The sequence below is a fragment of the Pieris napi genome, chromosome 24, assembly GCF_905475465.1.
Source record: "Pieris napi chromosome 24, ilPieNapi1.2, whole genome shotgun sequence".
NCBI classification, from domain to species: domain Eukaryota; kingdom Metazoa; phylum Arthropoda; class Insecta; order Lepidoptera; family Pieridae; genus Pieris; species Pieris napi.
Window position 1 is genome coordinate 4,606,562 of NC_062257.1, and position 24,826 is coordinate 4,631,387.

The 24,826-nt window shown below is 35.4% G+C and overlaps 1 protein-coding gene and 1 long non-coding RNA gene across 3 annotated transcripts; one reads left to right on the forward strand and one right to left on the reverse strand.

Moving 5' to 3' along the window:
• Positions 1-841: 841 nt before the first annotated feature.
• On the reverse strand, positions 842-8,387 carry LOC125061866 (chymotrypsin-2-like). 2 transcript variants are annotated; one of them, XM_047667501.1, is made up of 6 exons: positions 8,270-8,295; positions 4,549-4,619; positions 3,873-4,053; positions 3,499-3,745; positions 3,018-3,182; positions 842-1,060 (listed from the first exon to the last, which is right to left on the reverse strand). In XM_047667501.1, exons 2-6 carry the CDS (start codon positions 4,598-4,600, stop codon positions 908-910), a joined length of 798 nt encoding a protein of 265 aa, XP_047523457.1. In that variant the 5' UTR covers positions 4,601-4,619; positions 8,270-8,295; the 3' UTR covers positions 842-907. The 2 variants fall into 2 exon arrangements, with proteins under 2 accessions (XP_047523457.1, XP_047523456.1); XM_047667500.1 differs by lacking the exon at positions 4,549-4,619 and having other exon boundaries at positions 8,270-8,387.
• A 6,543-nt stretch (positions 8,388-14,930) lies between these two features.
• On the forward strand, positions 14,931-18,466 carry LOC125061934. Its single transcript, XR_007119112.1, has 2 exons — positions 14,931-17,234; positions 17,732-18,466. It is a non-coding gene; the product is annotated as an uncharacterized LOC125061934 (long non-coding RNA).
• The last annotated feature ends 6,360 nt before the right edge of the window (positions 18,467-24,826 follow it).

Here is a 24,826-nt window from a genome sequence, read left to right on the forward strand (position 1 = left end):
GATAAGGAAACCATTGTATGGCTCTATTAAAAGAGCTTGGCTTATAATTGGGTTTAAAGATTTACATACATACATTCTCTAAAAACTTCATATAACTAATTCTAAAGCTGTGAGTTACTTTTAACACGACATCAATTTACATTCATCAAAACAATCAATTTACATTCGACAACAAACGAATTAACAAACAAATATGGTGGCGCGGGGCATATTCCGTTCAACCAATCAGCGCGCGAGGTGCGATGCGTTTCACAATTTGACGGTTTCACTTCGATACATTACAATCTAACGGTGTTTACAATTTTACGGTAACATATATACCTACTGGCATACAAGAAGTTGCCTTAGAATATACATGCCATACTTGTTATAAAAAATATAGTTGATAAAAATGTCATATAGAAAAATATTGCATTTTATTAATATAAATGAAACAATTTAAACAGCTTCAGTAAAACCGTAAATTATGATTTATCTCTCTTATCGACATGAAAGCTTTACAAAATGAAATATAAGATTACTCAAAAACTATTTTGCCCTTGATTTTACCCAAAGAAAGCAATTAGAGAGCACTTTCCTGGCGGCCTTTTAGGTAGTTGTTCGATCTTCTCCTGAAGATCCACGAAGAAGTCCTAAGGGTTTGGAAATACCTGAAATAACAGCTGGTTCCATAAAAGGTAAACCACGCGGCAAGAAGTGTCTTAAAAAGAGTTGTTTTTGTGGTGGAAGATGGAATTTCCCATTCAGGATACTAATAATAAAGAATTTGTTCTCGCATTTGAAATAAATATATAGATAGTACACACTTTGGCAATCATTATATTATAGAAATAACATTACATTTAGGATAACATAACATTTATTGATATTAAGAAATAATTCTAAAACATCAATTGTCGGGACTTAATTAGGGCTTATTAGCCTCCATGTTGTCCTTAATCCACTTGGAGTAGCTGGTGGTTCTCGTGTAGACATCAGGCACTCCACGAGCACACGGAACGTTAAATGAGACGATAGCAGCAGATTTGTTGTTGCACGCCAAGGATCCACCAGAATCACCCTGAAAAGTGTTCAGTAAGATCTTTGTTTAAGAAAGAGTGAAACGTGGAAATTCCAAACATTACAACGAATAAACTTAAAAGGTCCGATTTCCAGATTATCCTTGAAATATTCTCTGAGTTACATAATATAAAATAAGTTTATTAGGGTGTAGGCCGAGAGAAAAAGCTGGCGTAAAAAAACTCTTGGTATGTGTATATATTTATAGTTTATATCGATTTATGTATCTGTTCCGTGGTCACTTGTAATAGGCAAGTAGGTAATCAACCTTCCCGCCTGAAATGGTTAAACACAGTCGACTTTTTGGGTCTAAGGCATGCCGGTTTCCTCACGATGTTTTCCTTCGACGTGCGAGCGAGTCTTATGCGCACATAGACAGAAAGTCGATTGTAGGGTAAGAAATCGAACCAAGATATATATCTGACTCTGTTAAGATGAAGCAGGTAATTATGTAGGGACATTTATTAAGATTGAGCCATGAAAAACTCAATTTGTAAAACAACAAAACAAAAACAGTCCTACAGTAAAGTCGGTTAATTGTTCAGTCCCTACTTGAGGGATTTTCTATCTTAAGGCCCCAGTACACAATGGCCCATGCGGGCCCACTACAGGCCATCGCCATTGTGTACAGGGGGTAATGGTATATGATGGCGGACAATAATTGTCAATCGTGGCGCGCAATCGGGGAGTTGTCGGTTTTTTGGGCACACTTCAAAGGAATCGTGGCGTAGCGTGGCCTGTGGTGTTTACACAATCGGCCATTGTTTAGTTCGTCACCGGCCGCTGACCGGGATAGTACACTTTTGTGTTTCGTGCTAGAACTAGAATTTGTTCTAGCACTAGAATTTGTAAAACTGTTTCGATGAATGGTCAGCATCCACCATCGCCTTTTTCGCCATTTCTTTTTTATAACTTTGTGACGGTACACACTTCTGTAATACTTGTAAACAGTATACAAATAAATAGCCGCCTGCAACAGCCGTAATTACTTCGACGTCCATTACAAGTGGTTTGCCAGGCAGCAATGAGGCATGCGCCATTGTGTGAACACCAAGTGATAGTGGCCTACAATTGTGCATTGCAAAGCGTGGCCCATCACAGGCCATTGTGTACTGGGGGCTTTAAGTAATTACGTAATTAGCTAACCTTGCAACATCTTATAGTGACCATATCACATGAAAATCATGTATGTTTTAAATACAGTCAAAACCGTTTACGACGACATCCGAACAACATACCGGTTATATTGACCAAATTCAAAGGTCCCGGCTGACTTCTATTGTATTAGGTACTTAATAACTACGTCATCGGCTGTTACGACCATCGGTTTTTACGACCAAATATGAGTAGTCCCTTCGTTGTCGTTACAACAGATTTTGACTGTAAATAGATTGACTTGCTTATTTATGCAGTGTATGATTAAGGACTGTTTCACACGTACCACAACCACACCACGTCGCAACGACAAAATGCTGTGAAGCAGTGGTTACGTGTAAATAGTGTCGCTGCAGCTTTTTGTAGTAGCGTTGTGGTACCGACAAAATGTCGATGTGGTTGCATTGTCGCCAGTAGTTGCGATGCGTCGTGTGCACAGTTGCGGAACGTGTTTCCGCTATGAATGCTGGAGTTGACTGAGTTCGAAGAGGAAACTTTGTCACCTTAGTCGAACGCAGAATGAATAAACCGGGGGAGGTCGGCCACTAGTTCGCAGTGCCGCTGGTGGTGGCATTGTGGTTGCGATGTGGTCGGTATCATATACGCCCAGCCACGTGGTGTGGTTGAGGTGTGGTTGTGTAGCCCTTAGAATTTTGGGACCGAATATACAAAATATTTCAAATAGGTAGGTATACAATGTCTGCTCGGTTACATTTCTATTTTCACCCACAACGTAGTTATAGGATCGAATAGGATTTTAGTCTTGTACGACTTTGCGGGACCTGATAACAATAATTACTTACTTTGCAAGTACCTTCGCCTTTCTTGTTAAGAGTACAGATGTGGCTTTCAGTAATAGGGAAATTCTTTTCAGCGCGTTTTAATATTTCATTAGCTTTACAGTCTTCCTCGGATATAATTTTTACGTCCAACCATTGCAATTTGTCGTGACTGCGTCTTCCCCTTTGCTGGAAAAATTTGATTAATTACAATTTGAACTTTTATAAATCATATTTTTTTATATAACAGTTGGGAAACGGGCAGGAGGGTCCCCTGATGTTAAGTGATACCGCTACCCATGGACACTCACGGATGCGTTGCCAACCTTTTAAGAATTGGTACATTCGGTGGTATTAGTTAGGAAATACTTCAGTAGCTGAATCCTTGACCCGAAGTTTGTGCCGTTACCATGATAAAAGGTTTATTTATCCAGTTATATAAGCCGTTTGGTTAAATTTTTTTCGTCATGTATAGAGAGAAATTATGTTTTAAGAATATACTTACGTCGTGGTATCCCCATCCAGATAATTTACACTTGTCTCCTGGTTTGGGATCTTCCGTGGCTATTTCGATAGCTTTAACTTTTTCGGTAAATTGAATCTTCTCTGTGGTTCTCAACAGAGCAATATCATAAAGATTATGTTCCGCGTTAAATTTTTCGTGAATTACAATTTTGTCAACTTTGTATCTGGTACCTCCAGACGTTATGCTGTTTGTTCCTGCCAAAACGCTTAAATCTTTTGGCGATACGCTGAAAAATATTTTTACTTTAATAGAAATAATTTAATTCGATAGATAGTCAATATTTTTTAGATAATTTACTAAAACAGTTAATATAAATTTATTTAAAAATACTCATAATCGAATCCTAGGCTTACTCTCGGACACATTGTGCTGCAGTGAGGATCCATTGGTCAGCAATGATGGCACCACCACAGGTTGCGATGTTATTATAATCTGAACGCTGTAGAGATATTATGTATGGCACAGCCCCATCTGGTGCGTCTGACCCACCCACGACGCGGCCTTCGGGCTCATTGATCTCTGATATTTCTGCGGCTTTAAAATGAAAATAGTGAAAATTATATTTTATAAAATTTCATTTATTTCCTCGAAAGTAATTTGTTTAACGTTAATATGAAAGGTTATTAAAATAAGCTTATAAATAAGGATATATAGACGGCTTGATCTGAGCCAATAACTTTAGCATGATGTGACCGACCGACATGGTATGATCATGATGATGTAATGATACATTGAAAACTGGCACAGTAGTTAGATAGATGTAGTTTCGGTTCAGTATAATTTTTACTAATTCTACCTTTTTATTAGCTTCTTACTAACTTAAAACTATAGAACATTTTTATATGCAACTCAATAGAGACTTTCCGAAATAAAAATTTAGTTTAGTTCTTATTTTTCTTTCTATACCTAACCTTCCGTAGAAATCAAGGGAGGCATAAATATTTACCAAAATAATTGGCAACATATTTTGCGATTCACATATAATTTATATTTATAATTTAAATTATTAATTAAAAGACAAATGCTTACCAAGAGCCCCGCAAAGCACAAAAGCAATAAGGAAGTAGTTCGTCAAATACATTTTGCTGGATTTGCTTAAACTATAGAAATTCTCGAATTATATACAAATTTCGTAAGTAACGGTGTGTTCACAATGAGGATAAAACCATTATTAGATGTTTAAATGGTGGTATATTTTATATCACTTATTAGATTATGATTTTCCTATTACAATATGTGTATTTCCTGGGGGCTGCCCCGAATCCTTTGATATTTGTCATATTAAAAAAAACATTTCACTTGTTACAACACGGATTGCTATTGTGGCATTTAGAATTACAAAGTAATCATGATGATCTGCAGGTGCATTTTTCTGTTTTTCAACATTTACCGTGCCATTAATGTAAATCCTAAGATTTACCAACAGAATGGTGGTAAGAGTTCGAATCGCAAACCTTTTGGGACATTTACCATTAGGAATTGGTAGATCTTAGGTTTTACTGGAATATCTTAGGATTTACTGCAGTTCAAGCTTTTACAGTAGCATATATATAAATAAGTACGGGATGTCTGCACCAAGAGACCTAAAGTAAGAGACGGAGCTCTAGGGATAAGATATAGGGTTCAAGGTAGTAGTATTATCTCAAAGCTATCGGGAATCACCACGACAATAAAGGGCTTGTCTGCGCCACTTTGAGAGGAAGCGAGAAATCAATAAGACAGAGGAGCATTTGTAGACAATGAAATTGCTCTCTAATTGCTTTCTTGAGGTAAAATCAAGGTCAAAATAGTTTTAAGTAATGTTATTTTTCATTTTGTAAAGCTTTCTTATGTCGATAAGAGAGATAGATCAGAATTTAAGGTTTTACTGAAGCTGTTTAAATTGTTTTATTTATATGCAATATTTTTCTATATGATATTTTTATCATCTCTATACTTTTTATAACAAGTACTAGCAGACCGGCCAAGCGTTGCTGTGGCTAAGGTTTTTGTTATATTACATAGTAGCAAACTATTCAAGGGAAACGGTAGGAGAACACCAGTCATGGGGACCACCATGCTTTTTTGGTGGTTATGCCATTATATTGTAGCTTATGTGAAACGTTGGTACTTTCAACACAGCGCCATCTGTTAGAATTGTGACTATCAAATAATAAACAAATATTTTGCAATAAAATAATATTGCGGGTATAAATTCGACGACTCATTGGTCTAGTGGTTAGTACCCCTGACTACGAATCCATGGGTCCCGGGTTCGATCCCCGGCTGAGACGAACATAGCTGTGATGAGCATTTGGTGTTGTGCTTAGGTCTTGGGTGTTTAAATATGTATTTATATGTCTATCTATCTATAATATGTATGTATATCCGTTGCCTAGTACCCATAACACAAGCTTCACCAGCTTAGCATGGGACTAGGTCAATTGGTGTGAATTGTCTTTATACAAAAAAAAAAAAATGGAGATGTAAGCTATCCTATCTTTTAAGTTAGATCAAACTGCATACGGTGTGCAAATTTGATTGAAATCGGTTCGTTAGTTTAGGAGTCCATAGCGGACAATTTTTTTTTTTTTTTTTTTTGAAAGGAATCTCGCTGTTGGCCTTTGGGGCCTTTACAGCTCAGCTCGGGCTGGTTGGCGAGCGAAGCTCGGCCAGAATGGCGTTTTTCCCGCGACTAGCGCAAGGGCGTCTCCTGTGAGACTCGAACCTCGGCTTGGGCCGTCGCGGGGTGGTCAATCGCCTGAAGGGCAGGACGGAAACTCACTGGAGTGAGCGAAGTGCGAAGTAGAGGTCCTCGCCTTCCCCGGTGAAGGCGGTTTTTAACCATAATCTGTGTCTGAATACTTGATTGTTATTATTGGCCGCGCGGGCGGCTTTTAATTTAATGTGTTAGCTACGATAATTGGATCATCCGAATCCTTTAGTGTGTAAGTGTACCTGGGCCTCCTAAGAGCCTTTTGTATCGGAAGGGGTTAATATGGTCGTAACTATTGCGGTGTGCCGGATTCCACAAATTGCCGCACGGACTTAAGGAGCAGGGCATGCTCGGTTATTACCTCCACCTTGGTGGACGCAGTTTTGGCGGACTTAAAGGCCTCCGCGAATGCGACGAGTGCGTCTAAGTCTATAGCGTCTATTACGCTGAACGCAAGATTAAAAGCGTCGCGGACGCTGCCTGACTCCTCAGTTGCCTTCATGGGAGGGCTGAGGGCTTTGGTGGGAGGGTTCGCATTTAATGTGGGCCTCTCTTTTAAGATAGGGATTGGCGCAGGGACCTGGGAAGGCGCTGCGGTTGCCGATTTAGATGGCAGAGGCGGGAAGGCTTCTGCCGTGAGTTGGGGAGGGCCCTCCGTAACGGAGGGCTTGGCCCATGGACTAATACCGGGAGGCGGGGCCGGCACGTATGAGGGCTTTGCTCCCGTGCCACGACGGGCCGCGTCGCGACCCACCATGCGCCAAGACGGCGGCTTATGCGCCTTGGGGGCTCTAGGACAACCGCGATAATTAGCAGGGTGCCCCTGTTGCCCGCAAAGCACACACGCCGGCGGCTCAGCGCACGGGAGTGTCCGCTTACAGTCCGAGGTGCCATGGTCGCCTAAACACTTTACGCACCGCGCCCTCGCAAAACAGTTTCGGGCTGCGTGCCCGTAGAGTTGGCAGCGATGACACTGCCGTGTGAAAGAGTGTTTGAGGGGAGTTATAACCCTCAACCCCGAGAGCTTACAGCACTCCCGAAGGTTAAAAATCTTTTTCCCACTCGGAGTAGGGTCTAAGACTACAAGTACCATATCGTACTCTTCTTTGGTGGAGCGGTTTAGCATACGGAATACATCCCTTACGGGGTATCCCTGCTCGGTCAGGTCTATTTGGACGACCCCGGAGTCTATTTCCTTCGGGATGCCCTTGATAACTACCCTAAGGACGCGCTCCTCGGGCAAGGGGAAAGTGTGACCTCCGATACCTTCGGAACGAAGGTAGGAGGTAAGGAACCGGTGGTGCTCAGGTGTGAACACCTGTTGTCCCTCAAAGTTCGGGCTTTATAACTGATCAACTTTGAGTCGAGAAGCTTAGAAAGGGTGGGCCATACGCCCTTGTCCCTAACATAAACGGGCGGGGGGGTTTTGATGCGGTCCGCGGGGGCGGAGGGCGCAGGTTTGTCCGATTTGTCCGATAACAACGAACTTAAATCCCTCTTCGGAGGGTTTATTGGCTGTGTAGGCCTTTTCGCGGGTGGGCTGCCGTTAGCCGAACGCTTTTTCTTTAACGTTAACATGAAAATATTATTTTATAAGCATAATATACGTATATAGACGACTTGGTTTGGGACAAGACATTAGCATGGTGTGACCGACCGACGTGGTATGATCATGATGATGTAATGATAAAGTGAAAACTGGCACTGTAGATAGAACTGCTACTTATTATTTACTAGCTGCCCCCGCAATGTATTTCGCTTTAATATAGTTTTTACTAATTCTACCTTTTTAGTAGCTTCTTACTAACATATACCTAACTATAGAACATTTTCCAATAGAACCCCATAGAGACTTTCCGAAATAAAAATTTAGTTTAGTTCATATTTTTCTCTCTATATACCTAACCTTCCTAGAAATTAAGGGATAAATAAATACTTAGCTAAATAATTGGCAACATATTTTGCGATTCACATATAAGTATATATATATATATATATATATATAAATAGTTTTAATTTATTATTTAAATTAATAATTGAAAGACAAATGCTTACCAAGAGCCCCGCAAAAAACAAAACCAAAGAGGAAGTAGTTCGTCAAAGACATTTTGCTGGATGTGCTTGAATTATAGAAATTCTCGAATTATATACAAATTTCATAAGTAACGGTGTGTTCACAATGAGGATTAAACAATTATTAGATGTTTAAATGGTGGTATATTTTATATCACTTATTAGATTATAATTTTCATATTACAATATGTGCACTTCCTGGGGGCTCCCGAGAAGCGTTTCAGATTTGTCATATTCACTATATAAACTCCACGCCATAAACTGTTTTGTATGGGCAGCTCGGTCAGTATCTTTCGTTAGAATGTGAGGTGATGGGCCATACGCCTGATCAATAAGTTAATTGTACTGGATTTGCTTAAATCGGGAGCAATTTTCTTATCTTATATTTGATGCCATTTCACAAAGACATGCTTGATACGAGATAATAAAAGAAATGTTGTTTCTATAAAATAATATAAAGATATACACTGTCTTTGAAATCATCTTGTAAGCATATCCACCAGACAACCACGAAGTGTTTATAATTATTTGCAATGCAAAAGGAGGTAACGTTTTATTTATCTAAACCGTAGCACCTCCTTGTATACCTTACACATAGGTGGGTAGAGTGTTCAGTGGGGTTGTTCGGATAATACTTGCAGCTGAGTTTCATCATTGGACGTAAAGGCAGCATACAAAATACCATCCGTATCACCTTGACGTCTGTCGTTCCACAACTACGCGTTTCTTAAGACAATTTCTGCTGCGTACCATCACTATGTGGAACCAGCTGCCCACTGAAGTATTTCCGAACCAATTCCACTTAGGGTCCTTCAAGAATAGAACGTACAATTTCTTAAAGAAAATATTTAATAAAATTAACGATTTGCCGTATAAAAAAGTAGATCCTTTCACTTTTTTGTTGTTTAAAAGTAATTGATTAAGGATGTTTTGGGTGTTGCATATGTTGCGATCAAGGTTTTACCTACAAGGAGTGTGTAGAAAGATACCTAATACTTTATTGCTCACGGCGAAATACAAAATGTGTTGTATAAATAAGCCCCTATAAAATATTTAAATTGTTCTAACGAAACAACAGAATGTTATATTTGGTAATTAATTTTTTTATCTTTTCTAATTTCCTGCCATTTAATTGTCTTTCTTCATTAATTTATCGGTAATACGTGTATTGTATTTTATCTATGTAATTATAAAATTATTTAACTTGTAATTGGATTTTTAACTACTTTTATTTATTAATATATTTATACGTTCTAAAACAATGTGTATGCCTAAAAAATACAAGAAATTATGACATCACAAATTTATCACACATACACATTAAATTAGAACGTAAGCAATCTATCAAGACAAAAAATTAAACTACAAAATAAATAAATAACTATAACTAAAAACATAAAAATAAAATGACAATATTAAACCAATACTAAATAATATAAACCTAAACCTCATTAAAAGCATGATTTCGAACTTTGTTTTAGTAACAGTAAGTTGGACGATTATTATAAAATACATTAATATTTTCATAAATATCAGTAATCAAGTTGTAAGAGCGATAAATTCACTGGACCATTCAAAATAGCAGATAAGTGAGCCGTAGCTACGTATAGAAGACTTAGTTTGAGTAACTAAAGGAACATTTTATAAGATAAGTGTGAATAATAATATATAATAATATAATATTTTATATAGATAATTAATTTGCGATACTTGTTTTAAAATAAGTGTTGTTTGATGATTTGCTATTTTAAAAGAGTACCGAGAGTTTTTTTACGCCGGCTTTTTCTCTCGGCCTACACCCTCTGTCTTCTTTGCCGATGAGTAGGGATGCCTATTATATTATAATTCAAATTTAATGACGTGAATAAGTAATACATGTATCTTATGTTCCATAATAAACATATTTTATTGTATTTTTATTTAAATATTGTTTTTTTTTGGGATCTCGCTGTTGGCCTTAATGGTCTTTACAACTCAGCTCGGGCTGTTTGGGCGAGCGTAGCTTGGCCGGAATGGGCGTTTTCCCCCGACAAGCGCAAGGGCGTCTCCTGCGAGCCTCAGACCTGGGCTTGTGCCGTCGAAGGGTGGTTAATCGCCTGAAGGGCAGGACGAAAGCTCAACGACCACACCTTCCCCGGTGAAAGCGGCTTTTTACCCTTATCTGATTTTGACTTAACATTACCGCGCGGGCGGCTTTCAATTTGTCATTAGCTATCGTGTCTATTGAGTGGCTTAATAGTTTAAAACTTGAGTATATAACTAACATAAAATTAGGGGCAGTGGGGTTGCGATGCTGGATTAACAAAAAACTTACTAAACTGTTTAGAACAACATACCGGTTATATTGACCAAAATCAAAGGCCCCTTTTGTTCTATTGTATTAGGTACTTAATAACAACGTCATCGGTTTTACGACCAAATATGAGTAGTCCCTTCGATGTCGTTATAACAGATTTTGAGTGTATCTAGAAAATAGGACGAAATTCAAAATTAATTTAACTGATACAAATTTAGAATATGTAATTAGTAACAAATACTTATTACATATTCTAAATTTGAAGCTTCTATGTCAGCTGGAAGTTCCTTAGAATTTTGATGATCGGTCAGTTAGTCTGGGAGTGACCAAATTAAGTTATTTGACTAGTTATAATTCTTAAGCAGTTGGTTCAAATTGAATTATATTTGAAATAAACTGTGTATAGCAATCAAGGTTTATTTACCAGAAACATTCAAATCTCCTTATTACAGTTTTTAAAACATCGACTTAATGTACCAACAAATTTTTGAAAAAAAAAATATTAAAAAAATATTTGCCTGAAACATTAAAATATTAATTTGATAACGTAACAATATATTTTTATAATTGTTATTTATATAATTTGTGTATTTTTATAAGGATGATGTGACCTTTTAAGACAAATTTGCACGTCATGTGTGGCAGAATATGCGGACTTTAGATTGTACCACCATAACATTTTTGTACCATATTCTTGCAATTAATGCCGCCAGTGTTAAAATGTTTGGACCCTGTAATAGTCTACATTTAAGGCTGACATTTCCTCCCTGGATTACGATACTAATTCATTCAGCGAAGGAGGCACCAGCTTTGGGGTCTTCGGTACTCCAAAGCTGGTGATAGTAATCTACCAGTCGTCAACTTAAATTTTTAATTAGTGCGTTTGAACCCCACGGCCCAAGAGTAGAGAATCCAAAGAGAATAAAATCAAAGTTAGAAGAAATACCCTTTTATTTTTTCCGTTTATTATTTTCCGCCTGCTCTGCGGCCGTGCCACTTACGTGTCCACACAAGTAGCATCTCAATCCAGTCCCATCCTTCAAGGGATCAAAGACATTTCATCCGGTCAGATTCCTTTATTACAGACTGTATGCCATCTATCCCTACTATCCCTTAATGTACCCAAAATAATTTGCATTAGGGATGGTGGGGTACAATAAATTAGAAATAAGACGGGACTTCTTATGTATAATGTACGATGTCTCCAACTCTATCGACATATTTAAACGTTCGGAAAGTTCACAGTAGCGATGTTGTGTATCTTATGTACTAAATATTTTATACTATCCGACATTATCGTATTGGTACGGTATAATGTAACAAATTTATAAAATTTAGATTATCGTTAATTGTACGAAAAGTAGCTGTTCATTTTTAAATTAACTTTTTAACCAAGGTTATATTTGACGCACGCGTTCTTATAATTAATATTATTCCCATTACACTATCAAACGTCGTTATTAACTTCAAGGCTGCTTTGAAACATGAAATTCGAAATACAATTAAAATAAATTGGGCTAAGCATTTGTTACCTACTTCTTTTTATAATTAAGATATATTTTAATAATATGTGATGTTGATGTAATATTTGAAACTCCTGCCACACCTGCCCTGCGATTCTGTAACTCACTTTTCGAACTCACACAGCGGTTTTCGCATCGGCGGTTGCTCTCAAATCAGTCGTGAAGCAGTCATTTTATGATTTGGCATTCTGATAAACAATAAACTATAAGCTCCCACCTTTTCGAAAAGTGAGTTACAGAATCGCAGGGCTGTACGAAGTGGCGAAAAGTCATTTCTTTACGCTCGTTCTTTTTTTGTGTACTTAATAGGAGTACAAAGTGTTCTTACGTTATGGCATTTTTTTTCTATTTAATGGATGCCAATATGCATGGCACAGATACCTTAACTTATTACTATACCTATATTAACGTAAAAGTACAAGAAACATATAGGGTAAGTGGGGGCAAGATTTAACGTATTTTTTTGAGTGCTGGTATTTTTATTAACACCGCCAGTTTCTATCGTTACAAACCACATTCGAAGTTAGCCGCCCAGAGTGCGTGGAGTGCGTAAATTTGAATAATTTCTGCGTCGTGATTTTTTCGTAAAATCTTCAAGTGATTTAATAATAATCCGGAAATAATCACGTGCAACATCCTTTACTTAAAACGATGTGGCCGAAGGCGTAGAAAAAGTAAAAAGAAAGGTTTTGATATTTGGAGCAGCAAAATTTTTTAGAAATCGCATTGCTACGCTTTTCAACCGAACAAAAAACCAGCGTTAAAAGTATTACATTAGGTCGCCCTCCTGTCTTTGGTCGTGATATCGAGATTAGCCAATGGCCTTTAAGTTTTGGAAAAATGGGGTTTTGGGCTATCTAGAAAAGAAGTAATTTTTCTCGTGGAACCCTATATTACCCCATTTAAGGACGAAGTTCCAGGATCAGATTGGTTTACTAAATTCTGTAAACGTCATGGACTTTCTCTGAAAACAACCTCGAATCGCTTGAACATTTCAGAAATAAACATACTGACCCGTATATTATTCCGAAAGAAGGGAACACTGTCCTCTCGAACATGGCACAGGCAAAGAAAATATCACTGTTTTAACGGCCGTCAATCCAATTCAATTCAAAAGATTTATCTCTTAAATTTTATGATGGGATTCGTGGATAGCTTAAAACTGAGATGGCAAAAGTATGAGAACGTCTGTTTCAATCTTTCCCCGTTGGGTTTAATTGATATATAAAAAAACAAACAATTAGCTGTATCTTTGTTAAATATAGGTATTTTTTCACTTAAGTAAGATGTGAGTTTTCAGGTCAATAAGAGCTATGGAATTAAAACCGTTGACGATCACTTTTCCCGTCACGATTTCATCTTTACCCTATTTTGTGGTCGTATTTTTATTTTTTTATTTACTTATCTTCTCTGCTTTGGAACAGATTTAACAATAGGTCATTGATATGATAGAAAAGTGTAGTTTTTGCTTGTTACTAATCAAAGCCATAAATTAGCACAGGTTAATATTTATTGTTCTACAAGTGGTTCGAACACAATTCTGCTCATCTCATCAAAATACCGTTAAATCTTTCCCCCACTCGCCTTATACATAAGCCCCTATATCATTTTTAAATTGTTGTAACAAAACAACAGAAAGATATATTTGGTAATTAAAATTTTTATCTTTTCTAATTTCCTGCCATTAATTGTCTATATATTTCCTATGTATTTACAGCCATTGGATTTTAACTACTTTTATTTATTAATATGTTTATACGTCCTAAAACAATGTGTATGCTTAAAAAAATAGAAGAAAATAAGACATCACAAATTTAATACACATACACATCAAATAAATTAGAACGTTAGCAATCTATCAAGGAACAAACCAATACGAAATAAAAACTACTTATTTAGAGCATGATTTTGAACTTTGTTTAAGTAACGGCAAGTTGGAAGATTTATGTAAAACACATCAATATTCTGGACCATTCAAAGAAGCAGATAAGCGAGCCGTAGCTACGTATAGAAGACATAGATCGAGTTACTCTAGGATTACAAAGAAAGGACAATTTTGTAAGAAGAAAAGTGTGAATATTAAAGTTAAATATTGTTTTTTAAGGGCCTTTACAACTCAGCTCGGGCTGTTTTGGCGAGCGTAGCTTAGCCGGAATGGGTGTTTTCCCCTGACTAGCGCAAGGGCGTCTTCTGCGAGCCTCACACCTGGGCTTGCGCTAGTCGCGGGAAATCGCCCGTTCCAGCCAAGCTACGCTCGCCAAAACAGCCCGAGCTGAGTTGTAAAGGCACTTAAGGCCAACAGCGAGATCCCAAGAAAAAAAACTATACTTAACTTATTAAAGTTAGAATATTAATTCACACTTATCTATAGTCGAATTTTTAATTAGACGAAGTCAACTGACGTTTACGGTGTTGTCAGTTTTTAATGAAATAAAAATAGTGTTGTGACAAAGTAAAAACCCCTGAATTAATGATCGGTGATGGAACTTGTCGCCGCGCCGCGCTTTGTAATAAGACGTCAAAAAACTGATTGTAGTTACATAGTACTAGTACCTAACTATATAAGTCAGAGCACTTTTATACAATTTTGAAATAGAAATAATATTCTTTTATTGTTTGAAATGATTGACTATTCACACTCATTGTTCATTCATCTGATTGAACAAGAACTGAACGCATCACTATTACTTTAAATGTGGCAACATTATTTTATAAAGTGACATTAGCTACTGTCAGTTGGCTTCGTCTAATTAAAAATACGACTATACTTATAAAATTTTCTATTTTTTAAAGATGTCATAATTTCTTGTATATTTTAGGCATACACATTTTTTTAGAACGTGTAAATAAATATATTAATAAATAAAAGTAGTTAAAAATCCAATGGCTGTATTATAAGTTAAATAGAACCAAACAAAAGTAATAACTAACTATATTATCGAAAACTCAGCTCATCAGTATTCAATATTATATTCATACATAATTATGCGTAACCTGAAATTAATTGAATTATTAATAATTTCATAGATATAGAGGAGAGTAACTAAATGTGGGCTAGTGCATATATGGGCAAGTAACAATTCTCGAAAACCTACAATCGAAAGACGCATTAAACGACGATCGTGAAATGTTTCAAAGTACTAAGAACGACAACGCTTAAGCCTGACAACGGAACTTAGTCCTGAAGAAGCGGCTGCGATGACCTTAGGTAGAAAAACAACGTTGGGGAGACAATTAGAAAACGTTTTAGTAGAATATGTTTTAACATTGGAAAGCAAATGTCATAGATTACAAGAACTGATCTTCACAGAATGGCATGTTGGCAGCACGTAACATAACTATTCAGCAGATCGTGTCTATGACGTTAATGAACCGGTTTAAAAATATGAACTTACAACTGTAGAGATGTTGTGTTGATCCAAATGAATATTTGAATGAATAATTGGTTCAAACACTTCATAAATCATACACACCCAACACCAGACTTAAGAGTTTTACTGATATTAGATGGACACTTTAGCCGCTTTTATTTTATTTTTTTTTATTTATGTCATAGACTTGACTATGTAGATAGAATAATGTCGATATTGTATCTCTATCTCTTATAAGATAAATTTTTTATAATTGTTATTTTCGTACAAGATATCATAAGTTTTTATTTGTAGCCCATATTTGAGTACCTGTTTCATATTTAGCGTCTATTTTGATATTTTGTTTATTGCTCAATTTAATAATATATTATAATAATAGGAACATAATATTGTTACTTCGGTCTTTAAAAATGTATGATCTTTAAAAATGTAGGAAATGTGTGATTATTATGACGTCAATAAATCGTTAATTTTTTAATAGTTTTTTGTTTTTGAGACAAAAACAAAATGGTTATTGCCATATTTGGTTACTCTCCTCTAATACAATAGGAACACGTACCTATAAATTAATGCAAGAAAGCTATTAAACGGCAGGAAATTAGAAAATGTAGTAATTTTAATTATCAAATATATCTTTCTGTTGTTTTGTTATAACAATTTAAATATAATATACGGGCTTATGTATACAACACATTTTGTATTGCGCCGTGAGCAATAAAGTATCAGTTATCCTTAATTTCCTACACACTCCTTGTAGGTAAAACCTTGATCGCAACATATGCAACACCCAAAATATCCTTAATCAATTACATTCAAACAACAAAAAAGTGAAAGGATCCAACTTTCTTATACGGCACATCTTCAGATAATTTTTTTTTTTTTTTTGTGAAATTGTATGTTTTGATCTTTTAAGAATTGGTACGCTCTATTCTTGAAGGTCCCTAAGTCAAATTTGTTCGGAAATAATTCAGTGGGCAGCTGGTTCCACATACTGATGGTGCGCTGCAGAAATTGTCTTAAGAAACGCGTAGTTGTGAAACTACAGACGTCAAGGTGATACGGATGGTATTTTGTATTCTGCCTTTACGTCCAATGATGAAACTCAGCTGCAAGTATTATCCGAACAACCCCACTGAACACTCTACCCACCTATGTGTAAGGTATACAAGGAGGTGCTACGGTTTCGATAAATAAAACTTTACCTCCTTTTGCATTGTAAATAATTATAAATACTTCGTAGTTGTCTGGCGGATATGCTTACAAAATGATTGCAAAGAGAGTGTATATTATTTTATCGAAACAACATTTCTTTTATTATCTCGTATCAAGCATGTCTTTGTGAAATGGCATCAAATATAAGATAAGAAAATTGCTCCCGATTTAAGCAAATCCAGTACAATTAACTTATTGATCAGGCGTATGGCCCATCACCTCACATTCTAACGAAAGATACTGTCCGAGCTGCCCATACAAAACAGTTTATGGCGTGGAGTTTATATAGTTAATATGACAAATCTGAAACGCTTCTCGAGAGCACCCAGGAAGTGCACATATTGTAATATGAAAATTATAATCTAATAAGTGATATAAAATATACCACCATTTAAACATCTAATAATTGTTTTATCCTCATTGTGAACACACCGTTACTTATGAAATTTGTATATAATTCGAGAATTTCTATAGTTCAAGCACATCCAGAAAAATGTCTTTGAGAAACAATTTCCTACTTGGTTTTGTGCTTTGTGGGGCTCTTGGTAAGCATTACAGTCTTTTAATGAATAATTTTTATAAATTAAAACTAAATATAAATAATATACTTATTTGTGAATCATAAAATATGTTGAAAATTATTTTGGTAAATATTTATTTATTCCTTGATTTCTAGGTAGGTTTGGTATAGAGAGAAAAATAAGAACTAAACTAAATTTTTATTTCGGAAAGTCTCTATGGGGTTGCATATAAAAATGTTCTATAGTTATATGTTAGTAAGAATCTAATAAAAAGGTAGAATAAGTAAAAATTATACTGAACCGAAACTACATCTATCTATCATCTACTGTGCCAGTTTTCACTGTATCATTACATCATCATACCATGTCTGTCGGTCACCTCATGCTAAAATTATTGGCTCAGATCAAGACGTCTAAATATCCTTATAAAATAAGCTTTTCATATTAAGGTTAAACAAATTACTTTCGAGGAGATAAATGAAATTTTATAAAATATAATTTTCACTATTTTCATTTTAAAGCCGCAGAAATATCAGAGATCGATGACCCCGAAGGCCGCGTCGTGGGTGGGACAGATGCACCAGAAGGGGCTATACCAACTATCTCTTCAGCGTTCAGACCAAAATAACTTCACATTCTGTGGTGGCGCCATCATTCCTAACAGATGGATCCTTATTGCTGCACATTGCCTACTATTCATATTTAGTTTTAATTTAGAAAAATTATTAATTAAAAGACTGTAATGCCTACCAAAGCACAAAACGAAGTAGGAAATAGTTTCTCAAAGACATTTTTCTGAATGTGCTTGAACTATAGAAATTCTCGAATTATATACAAATTTCATAAGTAACGGTGTGTTTACAATAAGGATAAAATAATTATTAGATGTTTAAATGGTGGCATATCTTTAATCACTTATTAAATCATAATTTTCCTATTACAATATGTGTACTTTCTGGGGGCTGCCCCGAATCGTTTCAGATTTGTCATTTTCACTATATAAACTCCACGCCATAAACTGTGTTACATGGGCAGCTCGGACAGTAATTAAAATTCTTATTTTTTCTAATTAATTGTCTTTCTCCATTAATTACGTAAAAAGTACGTGTACCTATTGTATTATATCTATGAAATGATTAATTATTCAATTAATTTCAGGTTACACTTAAATATGTATGAATAAAAATTAGATATGCTATTGTGATATATTGTAACTGATGAGCTGAGTTTTCGATAATATAGTTAGTTATTACTTTTATTTCATTTTATTTAACTTACAATAGCGATTGGATTTTTAACAAACAACCACAAAATAAAAATAACCAAAACTAAATGAAAACTTAAACCCCATTAAAAGCATGATAAACAACGTTACGGTATGTTGGAAGATTGTTGTAAAATATATCAATATTTTCGTCGATGTTAGTAATCAAGTTGTAAGAGCGAGATAGTCTATACACTGGACCATTCAAAGTAGCAGATAGGCGAGCCGTATATACGTATAGAAGACTTTTACTTCGAGTAACTCTCGGATTACAAAGAAAGGAACATTTTATAAGAAGATAAGTTTTAAAGATGGATTAGATGTTACAGTTAAATATTTTATACAAATAAACTAGATCAATTAAATGACGTCGGAGTTTTAGACTATCTAACTTAAAATAGTCCAAGTATAGCCTTGCGATTCTGTAACAGTCAAAAAAGCAGTCATTTTACGATTTGGCATTCTGATAAACAAGAAAGCTTCCTCTTTATCAGAATGCCAAATCATAAAATCACTGCTTCACGACTGATTTGAGCACGACCGTCGCTGCGAAAACCGCTGAGTGAGTTCGAAAAGTGAGTTACAGAATCGCAAGACAGTCTCGTATTAAAAAAATGTTACACTAAGTATTTACAAAAACTACCTAATAATAATTAAAAATGATTATTTACAAAGTAAAATAAATGAAATTAAAAACACAACTTGTAGAAAAAACAAGTCTCAAGTAAAGTTCGGTGGCTGTTGTTGTAGGGATGTATGTTAAATGAAACTACTTATTTGGTTGGTTCACGCTGGGTGGTGGTTTTTTTTGGGATCTCGCTGTTGGCCTCAAGAGACCTTTACAACTCAGCTCGGGCTATTTTGGCGAGCGTAGCTTGGTCGGAATGGGCGTTTTTCCCCGACTAGCGCAAGGGCATCTCCTGCGAGCCTCAGACCAGCCCTGCGATTCTGTAACTCACTTTTCGAACTCACACAGCGGTTTTCGCATCGGCGGTCGCTCTCAAATCAGTCGTGAAGCAGTCATTTTATGATTTGGCATTCTGAAAAGGTGGGAGCTTGTAGTTTATTGTTTGTCAGAATGCCAAATCATAAAATGACTGCTTCACGACTGATTTGAGAGCGACCGCCGATGCGAAAACCGCTGTGTGAGTTCGAAAAATGAGTTACAGAATCGCAGGGCTGGGCTTTTGCCGTCGAGGGGTTGTCAATTGCCTGAAGGGCAGGATGGAAGCTCAACGACCACGCCTTCCCCGGTGAAAGCGGCTTTTTACCCTAATCTGATTTTGACTTTTCATTACCGCGCGGGCGGCTTTCAATTTGTCATTAGCTATCGTGTCTATTGAATGGCTTTAATAGTTTAAAACGAGTTTATGAACTCCGAAAATCAGCGTTTTTTTTTTTTGCCAAACGATTTGTACACGCTTAAATTTTTTTTCAACAATCCCAGTATGGTCATAAATAGGAGTCTGATAAAGCTATACCTGTGGGAGGTGGTGTCTGAAATTTTTTTTACAGATTTTCGGAGGTATGGCGGCCATTTTGAACCGTCCGAAAAGATTGACACGACGATGATTAACTGTGCAAAATTAGCCTGCCACAAATGGTTGACTTTTTTAATTTTTTATTAACGCATTCGCGTCGATATGGCGAGCTGTAAGTCACACCGGAGAAGTATGGCATGACACTGCCCTGCCGCCTCTTATTTTTGTTATGGTCAAACTCAAACTCAAAATATCTTTGTTCAAGTGGGTAACCAAGTACACTTTTGAATTGTCAAGTTAAATTAGTTGTAAATTTACATTTACTACCAGTTCGAAAGTCAAGGGCGTAGAGCGGGTAAGAAGAACTGGCAAGAAACTTTCCGCCACCCTTTTTAATCGCCATGTTGGAAGTCTATCGGAAAATACTAGAATTTTTGTGGAACAAATCGTTTGACACCCTAATTAATCCCACGAGTTCGACTAACGCCCACGCGATTGGGCCGCCGGTACCAGCGCTATGACCATCATTTTTCTTTTTTTCATTGCCTAATAAGACACCTGAATAACCGCCATACTGGTACAAATGACCCACTATTTTGTGTCACTATCTCCCGGCCTAACACTATCGACATATTTATATGTTCGGAGAGTTCACAATAGAGATATTGTGTATCTTTTGCACTTAATCTTAATATATATATAAATTACGTGTCTCATTGTTTGTCCGCTATGGACTCCTAAACTACCGAACCGATATCAATCAAATTTGCACACGGTGTGCAGTTTGATCTAACTTTTAAGATAGGATAGCTTTCATCTCAATTTATACCAGCAATATTATTTTATAGCAAAATATTTGTTTCTTATTTAATAGTCACAATTCTAACAGATGGCGCTGTGTTAAAAGTACCAACGTTTCATATAATTCTTTCAACGTTTCTACAATTTAATGGCATAACCACCATAAAGCATGGTAGTCCCCATGACTGGTGTTCTCCCACCGTTTCTCTTGAATAGTTTACTACTTTGTAATATAACAAAAACCTTAGCCACAGCAACGCTTGGCCAGTCTGCTAGTATTATATATTTTTCGACATTATGGTATTGTTACTGTGAGGGTAATGTATGTTTTAATTATGGCGAACGATAATGTGTAAATTCATCAAATTTACACATTATCGTGCTTGTTTTTTAAATTAACTCTTTAACCAAGGTTATTCTTATAATTAATTTTATTCCTATTACACTTTCAAACGTGTTATTAACTTCAAGGCTGCCATGATCCATGAAATTAGAAATTCGTTTAAAATAAATTGGGCTAAGCAATTGTTATTTATTTTAATTATTAAGATATGTTAATAATATGTGATGTTGACGTTTTATTTGAAACTCCTGCCACACCTGTCGAGTTGCGAAAAGTCTTTCTTCACGCTCATTCTTTTTTTTACTTAATAGGAGGCAAACGGCAGGATGATGTCAAGTGATATCGACAGTGAAGGACAATCACACATGTACCTAGTTCGTTATTCAATCTGACCAGTAGTTTATACCGTTGCCATGATGAACTCCACGATCTTGTTATTGGCAAAATTTTGAATATATCTATCAGTTTGGCCACAATAATTTTTATTAGTTTTTGCTACAAACAACATATTTCATGTACTTAAATAGACAATTTTTTTATATACAGAATTGGACAGACGATTGGCCAAGATACCACCTGATGGTATGGTCGGACTTATTTCGCCTATGTATTTGCGTGTTGTTCCCACGAGAATGTAAGTGCGTGCTCCTATTTCACCATGCCTCCTGCAGATAGAGGACAAGTCTTTGTTTCTAATTTATTTTATTATTATTAATTACTTAAGATATCACGTGGAACGTGTAATGTTTGCAGCTCCTTACAAACAATGTGAAAAGCAACTTGGCGATTAAAAAGAGTGGCGGAGAGTTTATTGCCAGATTTTTTCGTTAAATCTTCAAGTGATTTAATCTTACCCCGTGTTCTGTAACTTTAATTACAAGATAAGTACGACTGTTTCATTAGAATATTTAATTATAGTTTTTTATTCTTAGTTACGAAACCACAGCAAAATACATCTTTAGTCATTTAAGAAATATCTTTTCATCATTACCCAAAAGAAAATTACGGGTATACGTGATAAATATACAAAAGATTCGATCTTACTCCGTTCCCAAGTGTCATACAAATTCAGTTTTTGTCACTGTAACTTGTAACAGGAAATAAATTGGCAACGTACCAAGTTGATATTTTCGCGGGATTATGTATAAATTACCAAATATGCAATGTTCGGGGTTGGGATAACTTATAAAGATATTTAAAGGGATAATTATTTATTTAAAGAGCAATGGACTAAACTAGTGGGGTGAGATAAGATTGGGATCTGAATGCCAACTAATTTAAGTGATTATTTTTCCGACCCTAATGTATGCCAATAGAATTGCACCATTCGACGTCACGTGGTACAACCTACATGGTATTATACTGAAAATTTTTTGTGAAAATTTTCTCTGGTCGTTGCTTCAAGAAAAGTATTAAGTAGTTGTTTTATTCATTATGAAATTCTTATTTGTTAACTGTACATTTCGTCTCATGGTGCAATTCTATTGGCCGACATTTGGGTCGGAAAAATAATCCCCCGAATACCACTCGAGCTTCAAAATTATCTGGTATTTCCCTCAAGGTTCGTTGCAAACAAGTCGTCATGACGACTATATTAATTGTTTGCAACGAACCTATCGGGAAATACCCGATAATTTTGAAGCTCTTGTGGTATTACATATGAATATAATAAAATATAATGAAAATGAATACACTTGCATGGTGTCATTTACATTGCAAATACATGTACGGTTGTAAACAGTACAAGTAAAAATAAATAAATTAAAATTTGAAACTACATATCTTATTTATCTAAATTTTTACTTAAAATAAAATTTTAGTTTTGCAATTAAATAAAAAGTTCTCTTTACCTTTCCCTTTCAATAGATTTAGAAAAGAAGCGTTTTGGTCGAAGAAAAGGGACAGAGCGATTGAGACCGATTGAGTGAGAAGGGCGAATTACCGTATAGAAATTCTATTTTTTTAAGTAAATTTCGTAGAGATTTTATGGTATTAGTTTTATATATTTTAAGCAAAATAATTTATTGAAATCTCAAAAGACGAATTGTAAATTAAAGTGCCACGCGTTTTTAATAAATTAAAATATGTATAATAGTCTTGGAAATTTTTAGATTTGTATAAATATGAACAAGACTTAAAAATGAGTTTGCTAAAGAAGTTTTACTTCTGACATGTGTACTTTGTACGCACGCACTTTTTTATTTACTTATATTAAAGTTTTGGTTTTGCTTGTTACTAATGAAATCCATAAATAAGTACAGCCTTGCGATTCTGTAACTCACTTTTCGAACTCTCACAGCGGTTTTCGCAGCGGCGGTCTCGCTCAAATCAGTCGTGAAGCAGTCATGTTATGATTTGGCATTCTGATAAACAATAAACTATAAGCTCCCACCTTTTCAGTGAGTGCGAAAAGTGAGTTACAGAATCGCACGGCAGTACAGGTTAATGTTTATTGTTCTACAAGGTAGTTTTATACTTTTAGATGTAAAACTAATATATTAGGTTCGTTAGTAAATATTGTTCAATACAAAAATATTAATTATATGTCTTAATACAATCGTTTGATTAATTAAGTATAGTTTATTGTTTATATTGAGAAGGAAGAAACTAAATTGGTTTCACGAAACGAATTCTTGATTTTTCATCGTTTAGAACATACCGGTTATATTGACCAAAATCAAAGGTCCTGGCTGAATTCTAAATTGTATTTGGTACTTAATAACAACGTCATCAAATATGAGTAGTCCCTTCGATGTTGTTATAACAGATTTTGACTGTATGCCTTTTTTCTTAATGGTCTAAGATCCCGCTTTACAACGACCTTCACCGAGATGCTTATTTAATGAAACTTATTTAATTATAATTTGCATGTAGTACATTTTTTGAACTTTTTTCAATCAATATTTTTAATCAGGGTAGTATTATAATATATGTATCACTATAACCTTCTTTTATACTAAAGATGTATATATACTTTAGTGTCACATAAAAAATGTACACATAAATAATGAATTGATTAAAAACAACCTAACGTTTGCATATTCTATGGGCTTCATACGTTCGATTGGTATAGAATTTATCTAATAATCATACCGGTGAAATGTTTAAAAAAATATTTTTTTTTTAATTAATTAAACATACTCTGGACTGAAATTTGCTAGGCAACCCATATGGATTATATTTATTGACATATTAAATTAAATATAAAATAAGTTTCATTAAATAAGCATCTCGGTGAAGGTCGTTGTATAGCGGGATCTTATACTATAAGGGGCTCTATAATATACACAAACTATCAGACTCGGCCAAGCGTTGCTGTGGCTAAGGTTTTTTGTTATATTACATAGTAGTAAACTATTCATGGGAAACGCTAGGAGAACACCAGTCATGAGGACCACCATGCTTTTTTACACAGATGCCATTAAATTGTAGCTTATGTGAAACGTTAGTACTTTCAAACACAGCGCCATCTGTTAGAATTGTGAATATCAAATAATGAACAAATAATTTGCAATAAAATAATATTGCGGGTATAAATTACGATGTAAGCTATCCTATCTTATAAGTTAGATTAAACTGCACACGGTGTGCAAATTTAAGTTAAATCGGTTAAGTAGTTTAGGAGTCCATAGCGGACAAACAACGTGACGCGTAATTTATATATATTAAGATTGTAGGTACACCGTGCTGGTATTTAAATAAAGTGAATTTGTTAAATTGTATATGA

Coding starts and splice junctions, on each gene's coding strand:
- LOC125061866 (XM_047667500.1), bottom strand. CDS start 8,321: ATGTCTTTGACGAACTACTTCCTCTTTGGTTTTGTTTTTTGCGGGGCT. Junction 4,054..8,269: donor TGTTTTTTGCGGGGCTCTTG/GTAAGCATTTGT, acceptor TTCATTTTAAAG/CCGCAGAAATATCAGAGATC. Junction 1,061..3,017: donor AAGGCGAAGGTACTTGCAAA/GTAAGTAATTAT, acceptor AACACTTTTCAG/GGTGATTCTGGTGGATCCTT.